At 43.8% G+C, this 19,872-nt stretch overlaps 1 protein-coding gene across 5 annotated transcripts in view; it reads right to left on the bottom strand.

The window, feature by feature from the left end:
• dpp6 (dipeptidyl peptidase like 6) overlaps window positions 1-19,872 on the bottom strand; it is a 1,023,588-nt gene that overhangs the window by 70,908 nt on the left and 932,808 nt on the right. For all 5 annotated transcript variants that reach the window (XM_033044183.1, XM_033044163.1, XM_033044144.1 and 2 more), the window contains exons 9-11: window positions 9,812-9,966; window positions 7,668-7,765; window positions 2,476-2,599 (exon numbers count right to left, since the gene is read on the bottom strand). In XM_033044183.1, the coding sequence (XP_032900074.1) occupies window positions 2,476-2,599; window positions 7,668-7,765; window positions 9,812-9,966 (377 nt within the window). The remainder of the gene's footprint in view (window positions 1-2,475; window positions 2,600-7,667; window positions 7,766-9,811; window positions 9,967-19,872) is intronic.

Raw genomic sequence — 19,872 nt, 5'->3', positions numbered from 1 at the left:
GTATTCAGACCCTTAACTCAGAACGTAACAAAAGGCTATAATATAACAAAATGTGGAAAAGGTGAAGGGGTCTGAATACTTTCTGAAAGCATTGTATAATCAAGAAACTGCCAATCTTTGTTTTAAAAATCCCCTATGGCTTGGCCTCCACAGCCGTCTGTGGCAATGAATTCCACTGATTCACTACCCTCTGGCTAAAGAAATTCCTCCTCATCTCCTTTCTAAAAGTGCGTGCTTTTATTCTGAGGCTGTGGCCTCTGGTCCTACACTCTCCTACTAATGGAAACATCCTCTTCACATCCATTCTATCCAGACCTTTCACCATTCAGTAAGTTCAAATGAGGTCCCCCTCATCCCTCTAACTCCAATGAGTACAGGCCCAGAGCTATCAAATGCACATCATATATATTCTTTATTGATGCTCTGGGTCATTGTCTGATTACCACATTGTTGCTTTATTGGGATAAGGCTGAGTGGAGATTGACTGCTGTGGCTCAATAGATGACTCATTGTCAGCCACTGCCGAGCTTGGTAATAGTTAACCGCTCGTTGGCAATGGTCACATTCCTGGGAAGAAGTAAATGAAATTGTGGAGCAGCAATCTATCACCCAGTCTGAAATCAGCTAACTCTGAAAATAAAACAGGAGTAATTTTGATTTACAACTTTGAGAGCTTTCCTGCCCACTCCTACAGTCTACCTGAGACCTCTTCTGTTCTCCTGGGACTTTTCCTGCACATCTGAAACCTTCCCTCCCTTTGTGGAACTTTTCCTGCCTTCCTAAGTTCTTCCTTGTTTACCCCAGACATTTCCTTTGGTCTAACTATGAAGTTTATTGGTTGCACGAGGGACTTTGGGCTTTTTGTTTTGCACTAACATTCTGTTTTTACATTGTATTGAATTGTATTGCATTATCTATAAGTGGTGTGTTTTCAGATCTGGCATGCTGCTGCAAGTAAGAATTTCATTGTTCTGCTTTTGGTACATATGACAATTAAACTCTCTTGACTCTTGACTCTTGAAATCTTTCCGATCGATCTAACGTCTTTTGTGTTTTAGTGAGACTTTCCCTATCCACCAAATATCTTTCCCCTCCACACTAGACCCCCCTTGCAGATTTGAGACCTTTTCTCAGTCCCCATAAGGCCTCTCTTGCCTCACCTCTATGTCAGAGACCTTTACTTTGTCTCAGATTTATTACTGGTCTATGTGTAGCCTTTCTTTTTTTTTTTTTTATAATATTTTTATTTGAAGCAAACATATTATGGTAAAATATAATTACATATTATAGTAAAAACTTTTCATGGATATCAATCATACATTATTAAAATTTTCAATTGTGGATTGATTCTGCTTCTAGTTTTTTTTAATATAGATAGTAAATAAGAGAGAAAGAGAGAGAAAAAAAAAAAAAATACAAATATCAAAAAAGTAAAAAGAGTGGAATTAATTACTAATAATACATCATTGGAGATAGGTTCGTAAATTATAAAGTATGACTTTTCTTCGAATCCTGAGTTCAAGCTTCAGTTAGGTTTCCGTGCCGGACCAATCTATCCCTTCAAATAGTTATTGAATGGAGATGATATTTTAACAAAAAGTTCTTGTTCTTGTTTGTCCATTAAGACAAGTCTAATTCTTTCCAGATGTAGGGTCTCCGACATTTCCACGATCCACATTTTAATTGTGGGGGAATGTGTAGTTTTTTTTGTCTTTAGTTATAGTCATACAACACAGAAACAAGCCCTTTGGCTCAACTCGTCTATGTCGACCAAGATGTTCCATCTATGCTAGTCCCACTTGTCTGCATTTGGTTTATATCTCTCTCAACCTATCAAATCCATGTACCTGTCCAAGTACCTAGTCCATGCCGACCATTAATCACCCATTCACACGGGTTGTCCCACTAAACACGAGAGGCAATTTTGACAGAACACAATTAACCCACAAACCTGCACATCTTTGGGATGCGTGAAGAAACCGGAGCTCCCAGAGTAAATCTACGCGATCACAGGGAAGTCAGGTGCTGTGAGGCAGCAGCTCTACCTACTGCTGCCTTCAGGATTTTATATATGATTTTATGCTTCACTAGAGACCTCTTGTGTCTATCTGAGACATCGCCTGTCTAGTTAAGGCCTCTTCTGTCCATCTGTGACCTCTCCGGTTTTTCTGAACATTCCACTTTATCTATTCCCATCAGAATTTTATATGTGATTTTGTAGGTCTTTCTAAGACCTATCTCTACCACTAGAGACCTCTTGTGTCTATCTGAGACATTTTCAATGCTCCACCCACCCGAAATGTCACCTATTCTTTTTATCCTTGGAGATGCTGCCCGATCCGTTGAGTCACTCTGGCATTTAGTGTCTGTGTTATTGAAGGCCCCTTCTGTCTGCCTGTGACCTCTTCTGTTTATCTGTGATCGTTCCTGTCCCTTTATCCCAAAAGTCATGTCCAGAGAATCAGAAACGCTTACCTTGGTGCAAATTCCCGTTGTTGCCTCACACAAGGTCAGGATGGAAACATTCTGGGGTCTGTTCAACCAGTTCACCGCTAGTTTAGTGCTGCTTGCCCATGTTACCATGGTGACATAATATTCCCTGCAAAGATATAAAAAAAGAACAATTCTTTTCATTCGCGGCCCCTTTCGTCAATGGGAAAAAAATGTATCTCTGTCCTCTCTCTCCTGACTTCCATGCCTGCCTTACATTCTCTGCCTCTGTTTGGGATACTGTGAGTTTTCTCAAGATGATAACATTGTGCATGTGACAAATAAAGTTGACTTGACTTGAAAAAGGAAATGAGGGCAGGAGCAATCAAAACAGCCCCTTCAACTTTCTCCACAATTCAATGAAACTGGTGCCTAGTCTGACGTTGGCCTCAACTCCCCTTTCCTGCCTATTCTCCATAATCCTTGACACCCCATAAATTGAAAATCTGTCTTCCTTAAAGCGCTTTTTCACGGGGCGACTTGACGCAAGATGTAACCAGAGTGAAGTGGTCGTGGTCTAGCACGATATCACACGATATAACGGGGGGTAGATAAAGTTCCCACGGTACTCGGCATTTCCGTTATTTGTGCGAGTGACTTGTCCGTCTCCCGAGCTTTCCCGTTAAATCTTGAATGAACATTGTGAACTACACGTGGCACAAACGATGTCACTTTTTTTTTCACACACTATAAATATCCTCCCTTGGTTGAATTGGCTCATTTGGAGACATGCCTATACTAAGTAGTTTCGAGTACAGGATGGTGGTTTTTTTCATTGACGCGCTGTATGCAGCAGCCCACTATGTGCATCGAGGACGCTTGCGTGAAGGCAGAAGGGAGAGATTAATTAAAAAGAGAATTAAGAGGAAGTCTCACTGGGTGAAGCCCATCTTTCAACGGAGACCTCAATTTGGACAATATGATCAACTGCTTAATGTGCTGTGCGAAGAGGATAAAAGTGCATTCACAAACTTTGTCAGAATTTCACCCGAGCTCTTTAATGAGCTGAAGAATAATTTGGGACCTCTGCTGAAGAAGACTGACACTGTAATGAGAAAGGCACTGGAACCAGGGTTGCGCATAGAGACCTATTCCTCTCTGTCAGTGTGCTGCCAGCTGACCCTGTTTTGGTCCCAAGTGCCGTGACCTTTCCATAGATGGTCCTCTGATTAGTGAACCATTGCATGAGTTGGTCATCTGCATAACAGTAGAGTGGTGGAATTAAATAGAACTTCAAGCATTGGATGTATTCCGTTATATTAAAAGTTCTGGACAGTAAATAGAGGCCTGTTTAAGAGCCTGCCCTCCGCATTTAATGTGCTATTTCTTGTGCTTCTTGGATACCTGAGCACAAGTTTGTAAATACAGATGGCCTTTTTTAAGACAAGCGTTACAAGTGAGAATTGCCTGTCCTCATGCATAATTCTTTTTATGGCTCTTAGAGACATGATTCCAACTTCAAACACAGAGCGTGTAAAAGCTGTCTGCGACTTTTTTACTTTGCAGCTGCAGGGCACAGACAGACTTATAAGAGAAGTTTAAGTTAACTGCAAAAACAGCACTTTTACATCTATAGCATTGTATGTTTTTAAATCTTGGATAACATTAAATGGTTCTCCTGTTGATGAACTAATATATCGTTATATATACTCACATGAGCACCCGGGATACTCCGCAGCCTTCGTCTCCAGCAGGTTCCGTTTTCTCTCCCTGTTTCTATAATCCTCTCTGGATTTATCGTAGAGAATCTCGTTAAATTGGTACTGCCATCTTCCCTTTACATAAGCGTCTGTTGAGGCTATTCCTACAACGGCTACTGGGGAGGCAATCTGAAATCCACCTTGCTCACCCTCTCCCTCCTCCAAGGAGCCCACAGGCAGTGTTATCTGTGGCATCTCCTGTTGCCTCTCCACCTGTCTCTCTTGCTGCGTCTCCTCCTCATTCTCCTGCATGGCAAAAACCTTTCTGACATGCTTTACCCCCTTTCTTTGAGCTTTTCTGGGAGCCATCTCTGCAAGTGTTCCTGTTAAAAAGATTCTCCAACAATGACAATTAGGTGGGACGTCCTCGATGGACACATGTTCCATTGGCGATATTGAGACCACCTTTTTTACTCACCTTCTGTCCCCTCTGTCCAGCTTCCGGGTTTACCGTTCGCAGGAGTTCCCACGGTAACCGCAAGAGTTATTACGGATATCGCACGGATATCGCACTGGCCACTACGTTCATATAAAGTTGCAATGCTCAACCACAAGTGTACAAGTCACTCTTGGAGAATTTCAAGCTTGCTTGAATTTTCTCCCGAGTCACCAAGTTACACGATTACCTGCCGTTAGCGCCACGGTGGTCCACGGTGGTCCACGAATGCCGTACTGTTATCGCACGAGTTTCCCACGAAGTTAAACTCTGGTTAACTCTTGCGTCAAGTCGCCCCGTGAAAAAGGCCTATTAGTTTAGTTTAATTTAGTTCAGTTTAGAGATACAGCGCAGAAACAGGCCCTTTGGCCTAACAAGTCCGCACCGACCAGCGATCCCCGCACACTAACACTATCCTACACATACTAGGGACAATTTGCACTTATACCAAGCCAATTAACCTTGGTCTTGACCTTAGCCATTGGTCTTGCACAAATTCCGTGAATCCTAGGACAGAAAATTTCAAAGGTTCCTTAGGACACAATGTTTGGCTTTTACATGGACCTCCTCTTGTATTGAGAAAATAGCTCCTTGTACTATCTTCCCCTCCCCCTCCGAATCAATGAGAGCAACACCCCATATTACACTTTGCTACCCACATCCAAATTGCATGAACACTAAATTCCCCAATTTACAGGCTTCTCCCCTCCTTCCTCCCTTTCCATTCATTATCTTCCTCTCCGGTATTACATCATTATTCTCTGATTCCACATCTGCACCCTTCATCTCTCCGTTGTTAAATCCATTCCTTACTCCCTACCTACAGGCTGGCCAAGATCCTTCATGTACCATTTAGTCTCAATTTCACCTCCAACGTAAGCTATCATCTCCACCAAGCTGCCAATCTCCCCTACTCACCCCTATCACTTGAAAATGTTGCCCCTCACCTGCTCCTCACCTCTCTTTGTGCAGGAAGGAACTGCAGATGCTGGTTTAAACCTAAGATAGACGCAAGATGCTGGAGTAACTCAGTGTGACGGGCAGCATCTCTGGAGAGAAGGAATAGGTGACGTTTTGGGTCGAGACCCTTCTTCAGACTGATGTCGGGGGCGGGGGGGGGAGGGGGGGGGGGGAGTGTGAAGATGTGAAAACAGGGCAAAGAAACGTCGCCAATTCCTTCTCTCCATAGATGTAGCCTCACCCTCTGAGTTTCTCCAGCATTTTGTGTCTTTCATAGATCATTGTTAGCTGGGAGAAGGTAACAACAAATGCAAACAGAGATAAAATGTAGCTGGAGACAGTAAGACTGACTCTCTTTACCAGCTTTCACCCCTCTATGCTATCAGTGTGAAGAAGGGCCCCAATCCAAAGCATCACCAGTCCATTTCTCTCCACGAATGCTGACCGACCCGCTGAGTTCTTCCAGCAGTTTGTTTTACCAACATCTGCAGCCTCTCGTGCCTCCATCTTCCTCATGTCTATCTCTCATAATCTTTCACCATTTTCTCAACCTGCCTCGTCTCTTCCTGTACTCACACCGACCTTTCTGTCCTGGGCCTCCCCCATTGCCAGAGTGAAGCCACACACAAACTGGAGGAACAACTTCCACCTCATATTCCACTTGGGTAGCTTACAACCCAATGGTATGAACATTAAATTCTCCAATTTTAAGTTGCCTCACAAACCCCCCTCCCCTTTCTCCCTCCTTTAATTGTTTTGTCCCACACCTTTTTTCTCATCTGGCCTTTGTCCAACCATCTGCCCTACATAAAACCCCTCTTGCCTGTGTTCGCCCATTACCTGCCATGCTTAGTCCTGCCCCTACTCTCTCCCAGCTTTCTTCCTCACCCTCCCCCATCCCCGCATCAGTCTGAAGAAGGATACCGACCCCAAAATGTCACCTGTCCATGTTCTGCAGGGGTGCTGCCTGACCCACTGCTTTACTCCAGCACTTTGTGGGGGGTTTTCTCTTGCCATTTCTCATACTTCTACCTGGATCTCTCTGCTTCTTCTTACAAATGTGCCCTCTAGTTAATGTTGCTTGTTTTCCTTCCTTCCACCTTTATAAATCTTGGACACAATGTGCTGGAGTAAGTCAGCGGGTCGAGCAGCATCTCTGGAGAACATGGAAGGGTGACATTTCGGGTCGAGACCCTTCTTCAGACTTTTAGGGAGCGAAGAGGAGATCTCTTCAAAGTAGGCACAACATGAGAAGATTTTACGGGAGAGTAGTCAAAATGTAGAAATAAGGAATTACAGATGTTGGTTAATACATGAAATGACACAAAATGCTGGAGTAACTCAGCAGGTCAGGCAGCATCTCAGGAGAACATGGATAGATGACTCTTCGGGTCGGGAGCCTTCTACAGATTTAGATTCATACAGTCACACAGCGTAGAAACATTGGCCCAACTTGCCCACGTTGACCAACATGCCCCCATTCACATTACTCCCACCTGCCCGTGCTTGGCCCGTAGCCCTCTAAACTTGTCCCATCCATCCAAATGCCACTTACACATTATGATAGTACCTGCCTTAACGTCCGGCAGTTCGTTCCATATACCTCCCACCCTTTGTGTAAAAGAGTTACCCTTCAGGTTCTTATTAAATCTATCCCACTCACATTAAACCTATGTCCTCCGGTTCATGATTCCCTACTCCGGGCAAACGATTCTGTGCATTTACCCCATCTATTCATCGCATGATCTTACACACTTCTTTAAGATCATCCCTCATCCTCTTCCACTCCAAGGAATAGAGTCCGAGCCTGTTCAACCTCTCCCTGTAGCTCAGGCCCTCAAGTCCTGGCAACATCCTCGTAAATCGTCTCTGCGCCCTTTCCAGCTTGACAACATCTATCCTAGAACATGGCGAACAAGACTGAACACAATACTCTGAATGTGGCCTCACCAATGTCTTGTATGACTGTAAAATGATCTCCCAACTTATATACTCAATACAGAGCTAATTCTGATACTGAAAGGAAAACGGATGCAAGATGGAACAATGAGGTAGACATAAATTAAAGACAAGGGCTTTACTTCATTCTGGTGTCATCTGGTGGGATCATCTCCCGTGTATGTGTCGGCCCATTTAAATTCACCACGTAGAGGGAGATGGTTGGATTCTCTTGGCCGGCCTGTAGGCAGAGAGCAAGGAATGGATTTAATACTGGAGAGATGAAGCAGAGGAACGATCATTTCAACAGGATGCCCTGACTGCAAAAATATCGTTCTCTTAGTTTCGTTTTGTTTATAGTCATGTCTACCGAGGTACATTGCAAAGCTTTTATATTGCGTGCTATCCAGTCAGCGGAAAGACTATACTCGATTACAATCACGCTGTCCGCACTGTACAGATACAGGAGAAAGGGAATAACGTTTAGTGCAAGATAAAGTCCAGTACAGTCTGATTAAAGGTAGACCAAGGGGCTCAGATGAGGTGGATGGGAGGTCAGGACCACTGTATACTTGGTGATAGGATGGTTCAATTGCCTGACAGCAGCTGGGAAGAGCAATTCACGTCCATGTATCTGGAGGTGTGCGTTTTCTCACTTCTGTACCTCCTGCTTGATGGGAGAGGGCAGACGAGGGAGTGACTTGGGTGAAACTGGTTCTTGATTATGTCGGTGGCTTTGCCGAGGCAGCGTGAAGTGTAGATGAAGTCGATGTTTACAAGCCCTTTGAGTTCTTAGTTTTGAAAATGACACCTGATAAAACTTGCCACAGCTCAAGCAAAGGTAACCATGAATGCACTTTGACATATAATTGCTTATTTCCACTCATTTTGTTTGGAGGAAACTTGAAATTATTTTAGTTTAGTTTGGAGATACAGTGGAAACGGGCCCTTCGGCCCACTGAGTCAGCACCGACCAACGATCACCCGTACACTAGTTCTATGTTATCCCAGCTTCACATCCTCACACTAGGGGCAATTTATAGAGGCCAATTAACCTACAAACCTGCACGTCTTTAGGTAGGTATGTTACAATACTTACCTTCAGCGGCGCTGCAATTCTGCCACTGGCTGTGTGCGCGATTTTGGCGCCTTTAAGGGTGGGGGGGCGGGGTTAAAACGCATTTTTTCCCCTACCTTGTCCTGGATTATATTTGGTTGGAGTGCAAGCTTTTGCTGAAGAATCGTTCCGACGGCCGTTCTGTGTCTTTTTTTTTTTTAAATCGCCCGACTAGTTCAGCGCTGGAGTCATTTTAAAATCAGCTTCTAAAGCCGTCAACGCCGCAAACGGGGACGGATTTCATGTAGGTGACAGGTAAAAGAAAGCCGTTTATTTTTATGTATAAAAGTGGTCCTTAAGATGCCTTTAGTTCTCATTTAAAGTTGCAAAACGGTGATTTAGTCCCCATACGAACCGGCATGCCGATATGGGGGTCGAAATCACCGCAAACCGCAACTTTCCAAATGATCGCGTTCCAGAAAAACCCACTCGCAAGTTGATTTAAATAGCCATTAATTTACAGGTATTAAACATTAAATTCCTTCCATTTGGCCTATAAATCCATAGCAATGAGATTTTAAAATTATGTTATATTGTGAATTTGTGTGTGAATATTATTTGGACACTTAGGCTATTTAAAAATGTTAATCTATTCTTAAGAAATTGATAGATGTTTAGATCTAGTAATTGAATTTTGTAATTAGCTACAATTAGGTAACTAACTAATTATATGTTTTAATTTCAAGTCATCTAAGTAAAATTGTTTCATATTTGTTTCAGAATGCTTCAATCTATAATAATTGAAAATTTATTTTAGTTCTCTTAATTTTTAAGAAAGTTATGGCCATTTGACTGTCCTTGATCACAGCTTTTGTGTTAAGTCAATGGAAAAGCAATAGGGAACAAGATGCTAATTTCCGAGTATGAAAATGGCCATAACTTATTTAATACTGAAGATATGAAAGTGAATTTGGTGACAAATTAAACTTCTTTTTATGCTTTATCTGATGGGATAAATTGCAGACTTGATTTTTAAAATCTCAAAATTTTGTAATATTGCTACTTTAGGATGTGGGAGGAAACCGGTGGAAACGGAGAACGTACCAACTCCGCACAGTCAACACCCGAGGTCAGGATCGAACCCGGGTCTCTGGCGCCGTGAGGCAGCAACTCTACCGCTGTGCCCTCCCGTCATCCCATTCATCATTCATAAGTAGCTATTACTTGTACCTTTGGATAAGGGTACACTCTCCCGGTCGGGTACAGTGAGTTGAGGTACATCGGGATTTCCATGGTGGGCACCCTCGAGTCATTGATCGTGGCATAGGCAAGCCTGGCACCATCTGGAGACCACCAGTGGGCGATGTTGGTTCTCAGGAGCTCCTCTGTGGAAACAAGCAGAGGGGCACCATGTAAAAGAGATGCCTCCATAACACAACAGTAAATGGCAATCCACTCTCAATAGAATGTAAAGAGCTTGCATTTATGTTGTGATTTCAAAGGTATTCCAAAAGAGTTTACAGTTTAGTTTTTGTTTAGTTTAGTTTAGAAACACAGTGTGGAAACAGGCCCTTCGGCCCTCCGAGTCCACGCTAACCAAAGATCACCCATATACTAGGGAGGATCATCCCACGCACTAAGGAGGATTTGCAGAAGCCAATTAACCTACAAACCTGCATGTCTTTGGAATGTGGGAAGAAACTGTAGCACCCGGAGGTCCAACAAACACCAATCCAGCAGGGGGAATCTTAGTTTAGTTTAGAGGTACAGCGTGCAAACAGGACCTTCGACCGAGTCCACACCGACCAGTGATCACCCCAACACTACTTCTACCCTACACACTGGGGACAATTTACAGAATCCAAGAAGCATGCAAATCCGCACGTCTTTGGAAAATGGATGGAAAGTCAATTAACCTACAAACCTGCCCATCTTTGGAAAGTGCGTGGAAACCAGAACACACAGAGTAAACCCACGCGGTCACAGGGAGAAAGTGACAGCACCCGTAGTCATGATCGAGCCCGGGTCTCTGGCGCTGTAAGGCAGCAAATCTACCGCTGAGCCGCTATGAAGATATGGCAGATAGTAGATGCATTTGTGGTTGCCACCGATACGTTCCAGGATTCAGTTCTGTTGTTGCTAGATTATTTGATACTTACGTTCTTGTCATTTTTTCCCTACTAGCTATTAGACTGACCCAGGAAGAGCAACAACAGCCTATCCTCGTACTGAGACCAGGGTACTAATTCATTTATTCTACCTTTCTAAAGGTGCGTCAAGCAAACACTTGTTGGGTCAGGCATGGTTACATCCCGTTAATCTGGCTACACCTCTGCAACCAAACCTGGAGAGCAACAATATATTTAAGATAGACAGAGATAGAGATTAAGTCTCCCATTCTTAATTAAAGATCAGAGGGGTGGAACTGACTGAAAATCAGAGGGAGTGGGACTCGTTGAAGTTCAGGGAATGGGACAGCAGGGCATTCATTATTTTGTGTCATTGTGTGCATTGATCCAAATGAAGTTAATTATATTAGAAGGTACACAAAATTGCTGGGGAAACTCAGCGGGTGCAGCAGCATCTATGGAGCGAAGGAAATAGGCGACGTTTCGGGCCGAAACCCTTCTTCACCCTTCTTCTTTAACTTCAGAAGTTAATTATATTGTTGGGTAGGGAGGAACTGCAGATGCTGGTTCACACTAAAGATAGACACACAAAATGCTGGAGTAACTCAGCGGGGCAGGCAGCATCTCTGAAGAGAAGGAATGGGAGACGTTTTGGGTCGAGACACTTCTTCAGACTGAGCGGCAGGGGAGAGGGAGTTACAGAGAAAAGGAAGTGTATGAGATCAAAAGGGATTCAGATGAAAGAAAATATAGACTAGACCATTGTAAGCTAGGAGAAGGTGACAACAAGTTCAAGTTCAAGTTCAAGTTCAAGTGAGTTTATTGTCATGTGTCCCTGATAGGACAATGAAATTCTTGCTTTGCTTCAGCACACAGAACATAGTAGGCATTTACTACAAAACAGATCAGTGTGTCCATATACCATTGTATAAATATATACACACATGAATAAATACTGATAAAGTGCAAATAACAGATAATGGGTCAACATATCAGACAGATATACCATGTAGACACAAAATGCTGGATCTTGACCCAAAACGTCACCACTCCATGTTCTCTCGAGATGCTGCCTGACACGCTGAGTTACTGCAGAACGTTGCGCCTAGTTTTGTTCTGCGCTCTGTTGCCAGGTAAGTCACTTAGCTTCGGGCATGAACTTCGGGCGGCACAGTGGCGCAGCGTTAGAGCTGCTGCCTCACAGCGCCAGAGACCCAGGTTCAATCCCGTTGTCCATACAAAGTTTGTACATTCTCCCTGTGACCTGTGTGGGTTTTTATTTGGGTGCTCCGGTTTCCTCCCACACTCCAAAGACCTTTAGGTTTGTAGGTTAATTGGCTTTGGTTAAGATAGTAAATTGTACCTAGTCTGTGTAGGATAATGTTAGTGTGTGGGGATTGCTGGTCGGCACAGACTCAGTGGACTGAAGGGCCTGTTTCTGGGCTGTACATTCTAAACTAAACTAAACTTTGTCGGCGTGGATGGCGCTGGGCAAAGTTTCTTCAATTAGCTTCATGCCTGAGTGGCACTTGATGGCGGTTGTAAATCAGCATCAACGTGGAGCCCTAGGAGACGGTTGGCCCTGTGGAGACTCCAGAGACCAGAGAAAACTTGCAGGAAAATGAAGAGTAGTCATACCTGCCTCGCATTTAATTAACACTGAGACACATTTCATTAAGCGAGGGATAAATTATTCAGCGCAGCATACCAAGAGTCAGCAGCAATGGGACTGAAATAGCACATCTTATATTATGTACCCAGTAGACAGGAAATGTCAACAAGGCCCCTTGACTGCCCTAACTAATTGTATGGCTGAGTAATCTGCTGGATGAGGTCAAAGGACAGGATTATGAATTGGAGACACAAATGGAGCTATTTGGCTATGGATGTTCTTTTCTCAGCAAAAGGGTTAGGCTGGACGGTGGCACAGCGGTAGAGTTGCTGCCTTACAGCGCCAGAGTTGCTGCCTTACAACGCCAGAGACCCGGGTTCGATCTTGACTACAGGTGCTGTATGTATAGAGTTTGATCGTTCTCCCTGTAACCGCTTGGGTTTTCTCTGGGCACTCCGGTTTCCTCCCACACTCCAAAGACATACAGGTTTGTAGGTTAATTGGTTTAGACAAAATTATAAATTATCACTAATGTGTAGGATAGTGTTAATGTACACACCAGTTCTATATTATCACACTTGCTCTTCTTCTCTACACATTAGGGCCATTTTACTTCGGAGTCACGTGAGTGACTTCGTGAAGAACCCCGCCTACGGCGCATGCGTGTCATATCGCATACACGCATTGAACGTGTCGGACCTGGGGAGAACGTCCCCTTGAACGGGAGAGTTAACAAGCCGGTCGACGGCAGGTAAGTGATTCTGCATTTTCACCGTTTTTTAGGAATGGATAGAGGACGCAGAAAGGCTGTGAAGAAGCTGCAGGATGTCGGCGGTAAAGGTGCCGGGGACCCGCAGCAGCAGCCGACGGCACAGGCAGTTTGCGTTGAGCCAGCTGTGCCAGATTCAAACCCCGCGCCGGGAAAAACTAATTCTAGACCGGGCGGGAAGGCGAACCGCAAAACGAACCGCTGGGAAAGTGAGCCCGAAAAATCGCCGGTAAATACTTACTTGTATAGCAGTGATGATGACCAGCTGCAGGGCATAGAGCAGCCGGCAGCGATCGCATCTGCAGAGCTCGGAAAACAGTACGAGTGGCTGCAGCATGTGGGGCCGTCATCTATCTGTTTGGAGGAGTACCGGGACGGCGAAAAAACGGCGTTTGCAGCGGCCGGGAGCAACCAGAGCCGGTAGGCATGGCGACGAGTTGCGATTTAAACCGCGTGCGACTAGTGCCCGAGGGCACGAAAGTCGGCAGGAGCGGTGGGCTAAAAAGAAACACCCGCGAGCGACTAGTGCGGGAGAGCACGAAAGTCGGCTGGAGCGGTTTGTGGGAGGAACATCTCCATAGTGTCAGGCTCCAGAAAATGGATAAAAGCCGCACACATACAGGTGTAAGTCCCTCAGAGCATGGCCAGAAAAGGCTGCTGGACATATCATCCTCATCTGAAGAGGGTGTTCAAGGGCTGCCTGACTCGGACTCTGAACAAGAGTCAGAGCCACGTTCCCATATGGAGGATGAGGGAACACAGTTGCTGGACATGGTGCACACATATTTCCAGCAAGAAGAAACTGGAAAAGACCTAGAGGCCAGGATGGCGGCCAGCATTGATTATATGACGACCCATCACCTCAAAACTGATACCTTAGCTGAGGTATGGGCAAGACATTTACCTCCGCGAAATTGTGCGGCTCTGAATGTACCCAAGGTGAACCGAAGCATTTGGAGACACGTGGGGCAGGATATTCGGAGTCTGGATATAAAAATACAGAATGCTAGTAAAGGACTCTCGGCGGGTATAACAGCTTTGGCCCGTACGCTGGAAAATGTGCATATGTCCAATGATATGAAAGACGCTTTACACTGTTTTGCAATGTTCAATTTGAACTGAACAACATCAGGAAAGGGGCTATTCAGCCAACGTTAGACCCAAAATTTGCAATCCTGTGCAAACAGAAAGCCATAAAACCTCAAAATTTGTTGTTTGGGGGTGACCTATCAAAACAGGTCAAAGATTTGGAGGAAGAGGCCAAAACGTTGGGCCTAATAAAAGCGACCAAAGGATATGTCGGAAAACGGTATCATCCTTATGGGACGACTAAAAAAGCAAGTACTAGTATGTATAGTACGAAAAATTGGAGAGAGGCCAGAGGAAACCAGCAACAGCGTCCTTTTTTAGGGGTTGGCCCGGGACGCCCACAATGGAAAATGCGGAAGCCTCCACTTCAACATTTACCCCACTTTCAACCTCAAGGCCCTCCGCAACCTCGGTTAAGACCAAGAAAGTAACACCACCGATAACCATGGAGGTAGGTGGGTCTGTGCCTCAAAAATTAATAAGGAGCACAGAACTTGGAGGGAGGTTGCAATTTCATTTGGAAGCATGGTGTAAGTTAACTGTGGATAGGTATATCCTTAGCAGTATTAAGGTATATCTTATAGAGTTTATACACATACAAGAACCTCCAGTACAACATACACCGGACAGAACTTATATGCTTACCAAATTAGACAGAGCTAAAGCAAAATTGAAATACAAAGGTTGTTCACGAAAGGAGTAATGGAAAAAACCAAACATGAACAACAGGAATTTGTCTCAAATATATTCATTAGACATAAGAAAGATGGGGGTTGCCGGATAATTATTGATTTATCAACACTTAATAAGTTTGTACAATATGCTCATTTTAAAATGGATATCTTGATTGTGGGGAAAACTTATGAATTGGCTAGTAGAGCAGTGGTTGCCACAAGAAAATTGATGGAACAGCTGGGATTCATTATCCATCCAATTAAGTCAAGATTAACACCTGCAACTAATATTGATTACTTGGGGTTCACTATTAACACACTTGATATGTTAGTGACTTTACCTATAGGGAAAGCCACTGAGTTCCAAAAGGATTGCACAGAGCTTATTAATACCGTTAAACCATCCATTAGACGGGTAGCCAGGATTATTGGGAAAATTATAGCCACGTTTCCTGCCATTCAAGTTGGACGATTGCATTACCAAAATTTACAAAGAGAAAAAATTAGAGCACTAAAAATTAATAGAGGCCATTTTGATAGGCCTATGGAGCTAACAATTAGAGCTATAAAAGAACTACAATGGTGGGAACAAAATGTTATATATAGCTCCAACCCAATAGTTATTCCAAACCCATCTGTGGTATTACAAACAGATGCCAGTGCACTGGGTTGGGGAGCAACGGATACCATCTCGAGCTCTGGAGGGAGATGGAATATACAGGAAACTAACCTACTTACCACAAAGGGTATAAATTACTTAGAAATGTTGAGTGCTTTTTATGGTTTAAAATCTTATTGCTCGGGAATGATTAACCAGCATGTTAGATTGCAGATAGACAATACCACGGTGGTGGCATATATAAATCATATGGGTGGAAATATATCAATATCCTGTGCTGAATTGGCAAACCATATTTGGGAATGGTGTATCCAAAGGAATATTTGGTTATCGGCTACGTATCTACCAGGGATACTTAATTCAGTGGCAGACGCCAGGTCACGAAAATTGAATGAAAATACGGAATGGATGTTAGACAGAAAGATATTTGCTGATATCACAGCAAAGTACGGAAGGCCGGATATTGATCTTTTTTTGCATCCAGGTTAAATCATCAGTTACCTAGGTATATATCATGGGAACCAGATCCTGAGGCAGAAGCTACAGATGCATTCTCTTTGCACTGGGGGAAATGGTTCATTTATGCATTTCCTCCTTTCTGCCTCATCAATCGGGTACTACGGAAAATTCAGCTAGACTCGGCATCTGGGATTCTCATAGTACCTGATTGGCCTACCAAACCATGGTTCTCGGTGCTGCAGGATTTGGTGCTTACACCATATATTACTTTAAAACATAGTCCTCAGTTGCTGGTGCATCCGGTGACTGGGGACAGCCATCCTTGCCATAATTATCTAAATTTATTGGGTTGTAGACTCTGAAGGAACCATTTCGGCATATGGGTTTATCTGATAGAACTGTGGACATGATCACAGCAGCACAGAGACTTTCCACTCAAAAACAATATTTATGTCATGTCAAGAAATGGACTAAATACTGCCTGGACAACAATCTAGACCACAGAAAGGTGGATATTCCAGCTGTCCTAGAATTCCTCACAAGCCTGCACTTTGAAGGACTCAGTTACAGCACGGTCAATAGTGCTAGGAGTGCCTTGTCCAGTTATTTATGGGAAGGCACAGAAAGACAGGGTGTCGGCTCACATCCTCTAGTAATAAAACTGCTACGAGGCATCTTTAACACTAACCCACCAAGGGCTAGATATAGCCAAATCTGGGATGTGAGCGTAGTCCTAAAAAATGTTACGGAATTGGTCACCGGCTACGGCATTACCGCTAAACTATCTAACTATGAAAATGGTTATGCTTATGGCGCTGGTCACAGCGCAAAGGGTCCAGTCATTACAGAAGTTAAGATTGGATAACTTGACGGAGGCGACAGGAAGGCTGATTTTCGTGATCCAGGGCCTTATTAAGCACAATAGACCAGGATCAGCGGGTCAGGTGATAGAGTTCATAGCCTATCCACAGGATGAACGTCTCTGTGTAGTAAAACACATCATGTTATATATGGACAGAACGAAGGCTATCAGAGGCAATGAAAAGGCTCTTTTAATTAGCCATAAGAAGCCATACCATAAAGTCTCGACTCAGACCATTTCACGGTGGCTGAGATATTGCTTAGTTCAGGCAGGAGTGGACACTAATGTATTCAAATCTCACTCCACCAGGGCTGCATCTACATCAGCAGCTAATCGCCTGGAGGTACCGATGGACAATATCCTCAGAACTGCAGGATGGTCATCAGAGAAAACGTTTCGCACATATTACAACAAACCAGTTAGGAAAGAAGAAACGTTTTCGGGGAAAAATTTTGAGTTCTATTTAATTTACACCTGAAGCTTATAAGGTTTATAAATTGATTTAATCAATATTATTTACAATTTTTGCTTAAAAATGTTGGTATCATTGTGTTTTTTTTTTGTTTTTTTTTTAAATACCAGTAACAATTTCTCCCAAACTACCAAGGCAGTTGTGAAAATTGGACTCGTTCCACGGCATGAGGTCACAGAGCTTTGAAGTCTTCACGAAGTCACTCACGTGACTCCGAAGTAAAATAGTAAGATTAAACGAGAACTTACCAGTTTGAAGTTTGATCTTTATTTTATGAGGAGGAACGTTGAGGGACTACGTGCCCTCCGCTCCCACCCTTATATGGTCATATCTTAAACTGGTATCTCTTTAATAATCTTACTATCTTAGGTCATTATTTTCTATCTGTGACCTCACACCGCTGCTTTGAAGAATGACACGCATGCGCCGTAGGCGGGGTTCTTCACGTAGTCCCTCAACGTTCCTCCTCATAAAATAAAGATCAAACTTCAAACTGGTAAGTTCTCGTTTAATCTTACTATTTTACAGTGGACAATTAACTTACAAACATGCATGTCTTTGGGCTGCATCTTCTCCAGAGATGCTGCCCGACCCGCTGATTTACTCCAGCACTTTGTGTCTTCTTTTGCAACCGGGCATCTGCAGTTCCTCGTTTCTATATCTTGCATGTCTTGTTATTCCTCATTCTGACAACAGAGGGACCCATTGAACAGCTGATCAGAGTCCATACATACCCTGAAATCTGAGAATCAAAAGACTGCATGGTCTCATGTAATTAGGCTGCAAGAGGACTTTCAAACAGAACTTCCGGAAACTTATAAGGTAAAATGAAAGGCTTGGTATAAAAGAGAGACTTTTGCTGCCTGTCAAGACTTAATGATGTAACACACTTTTACAATGCAGGTCCTGACCACGAGGAACAATGGAGGAAGAGACTGACTTTGGTGCCTTCCCACACAGTGGGAAACTTTGATTCTGCTGTGTGGGGATGTTTTATGTGTTGTGTCCCTTTTTTATTGTATGGCTGTATGGGAATTTCATTTCACTTTGCCATCAGGCACATGTGATGAATAAATCTATCTTTTATCTTGTATCTTGTTTGAAGTGCAGATTGGTTTAGAGATGCAGTATGGAAACAGGCCCTTCAGCCCACCGAGACCACGCTGGCCAATGATCACCCGTACATTAGTTGTATCCTACACACTGGGGACAATTTACAGAAGCCCATTAACCTACAAACCTGTACATCTTTGGAGTGCGGGAGGAAACCGGAGCATCCAGAGAAATCCCAAGCGGTCACAGGGAGAACATACAAACTCTATACAACCAGCACCCATTAGTCAGGATCAAACCTGGGTCTCTGGCGCTGGAAGGCAGCAACTCTACTGCTGTGCTCTACGGAAGTTACCGCCCTTATGACTCTATGACTCAATGATCCAGCAATGACTCCATGACTCTATGTTTGTATAACTATTTACATTATAGCTGAGAAGACAAAGTGCTGGAGTAACTCAGCAGGTCAGGCAGTATTTCTGGAGTGTATAGGCAAGTGAGGTCGTGGGCCGGGACTTCAGACTGATTGCATGGGGATGGAAAGAAAGCTGGGAGAGAGAAGAGGCAGGACACAGCGAGGGAATGTTGGAGATGGGAGAAGAGGTTGTCGAGGATGAGGGGAGATCTTGTCTCTGCGTACAAAATCATGAGAGGAATGGATGAGGTGAATGCAGACACTGGTACATGGCACAGCAGGAGTCCACTGAAGATGGTATCACCAGGAATCATAGGAAAAGTTACAATATAATCAATGTAAATGCCTTACATACTGAAAAAGGATTATGGAAAGATAGGTTATTTAGAATAGAGAAATGTTTAGGCATAGTTAGTGCAGAGATAGGCATGTTGCAGGTTAGAGTGGAGGACTATGAGCAGAAAATCAAGCTGACCGGATAAGTAAAAATGTGGTTAAGACAGAAAAATAGGTCCACAGGTTCTTCTGTGCTTAGATAGCCAATGGAGGAGTTGTTATCTATAAGAAGAATGGGGTGGGGGGCAACCGGAACAAACCTCCTACTAATCAATAATTAATGATCACAGTTCACAAAGAAAAAGAAAATGGGACCTTGATGATTTACTGTGAGACTAACATACGCATGTAACTTTGTGTGGCATGGTGGCGCAGCGGTAGAGTTGCTGCCTTACAGTGCCAGAGACCCGGGTTCCTGATCTCGGGCGCTGTCTGTACGGATTTTATACCTTCTCCCTGTGACCGCGTGAGATTTCTCTGGCTGCTCCGGTTTCTTCCCACACTCCAAAGACGTGCAGGTTAGTAGGTGAATTGGCTTTGGTAAAATTGTAAATTTGTCCCTAGTGTGTAGGATAGTGCTAGTGTACGGGGTGATTGCTGGTTGAAACGAACTCGGTGGACCGAAGGGCCTGTTTCTGCGCTGTATCTCTAAACTAAACTACTTTAGGGTGTACATTAGAGATTTTCTTGGTCGGTGGAGTATCTTTGAGTTCTCACACGTGACTCTCTCTGGTCTACACTAAAGATGGCCAGTCTAAACTGACTTATTTCAAAACCTCACCACAGCCATATGAGTTTTCAT

This window comes from Amblyraja radiata, chromosome 2, assembly GCF_010909765.2.
Source record: "Amblyraja radiata isolate CabotCenter1 chromosome 2, sAmbRad1.1.pri, whole genome shotgun sequence".
NCBI lineage: Eukaryota > Metazoa > Chordata > Chondrichthyes > Rajiformes > Rajidae > Amblyraja > Amblyraja radiata.
This window is presented reverse-complemented; position numbering and strand designations above follow the sequence as displayed.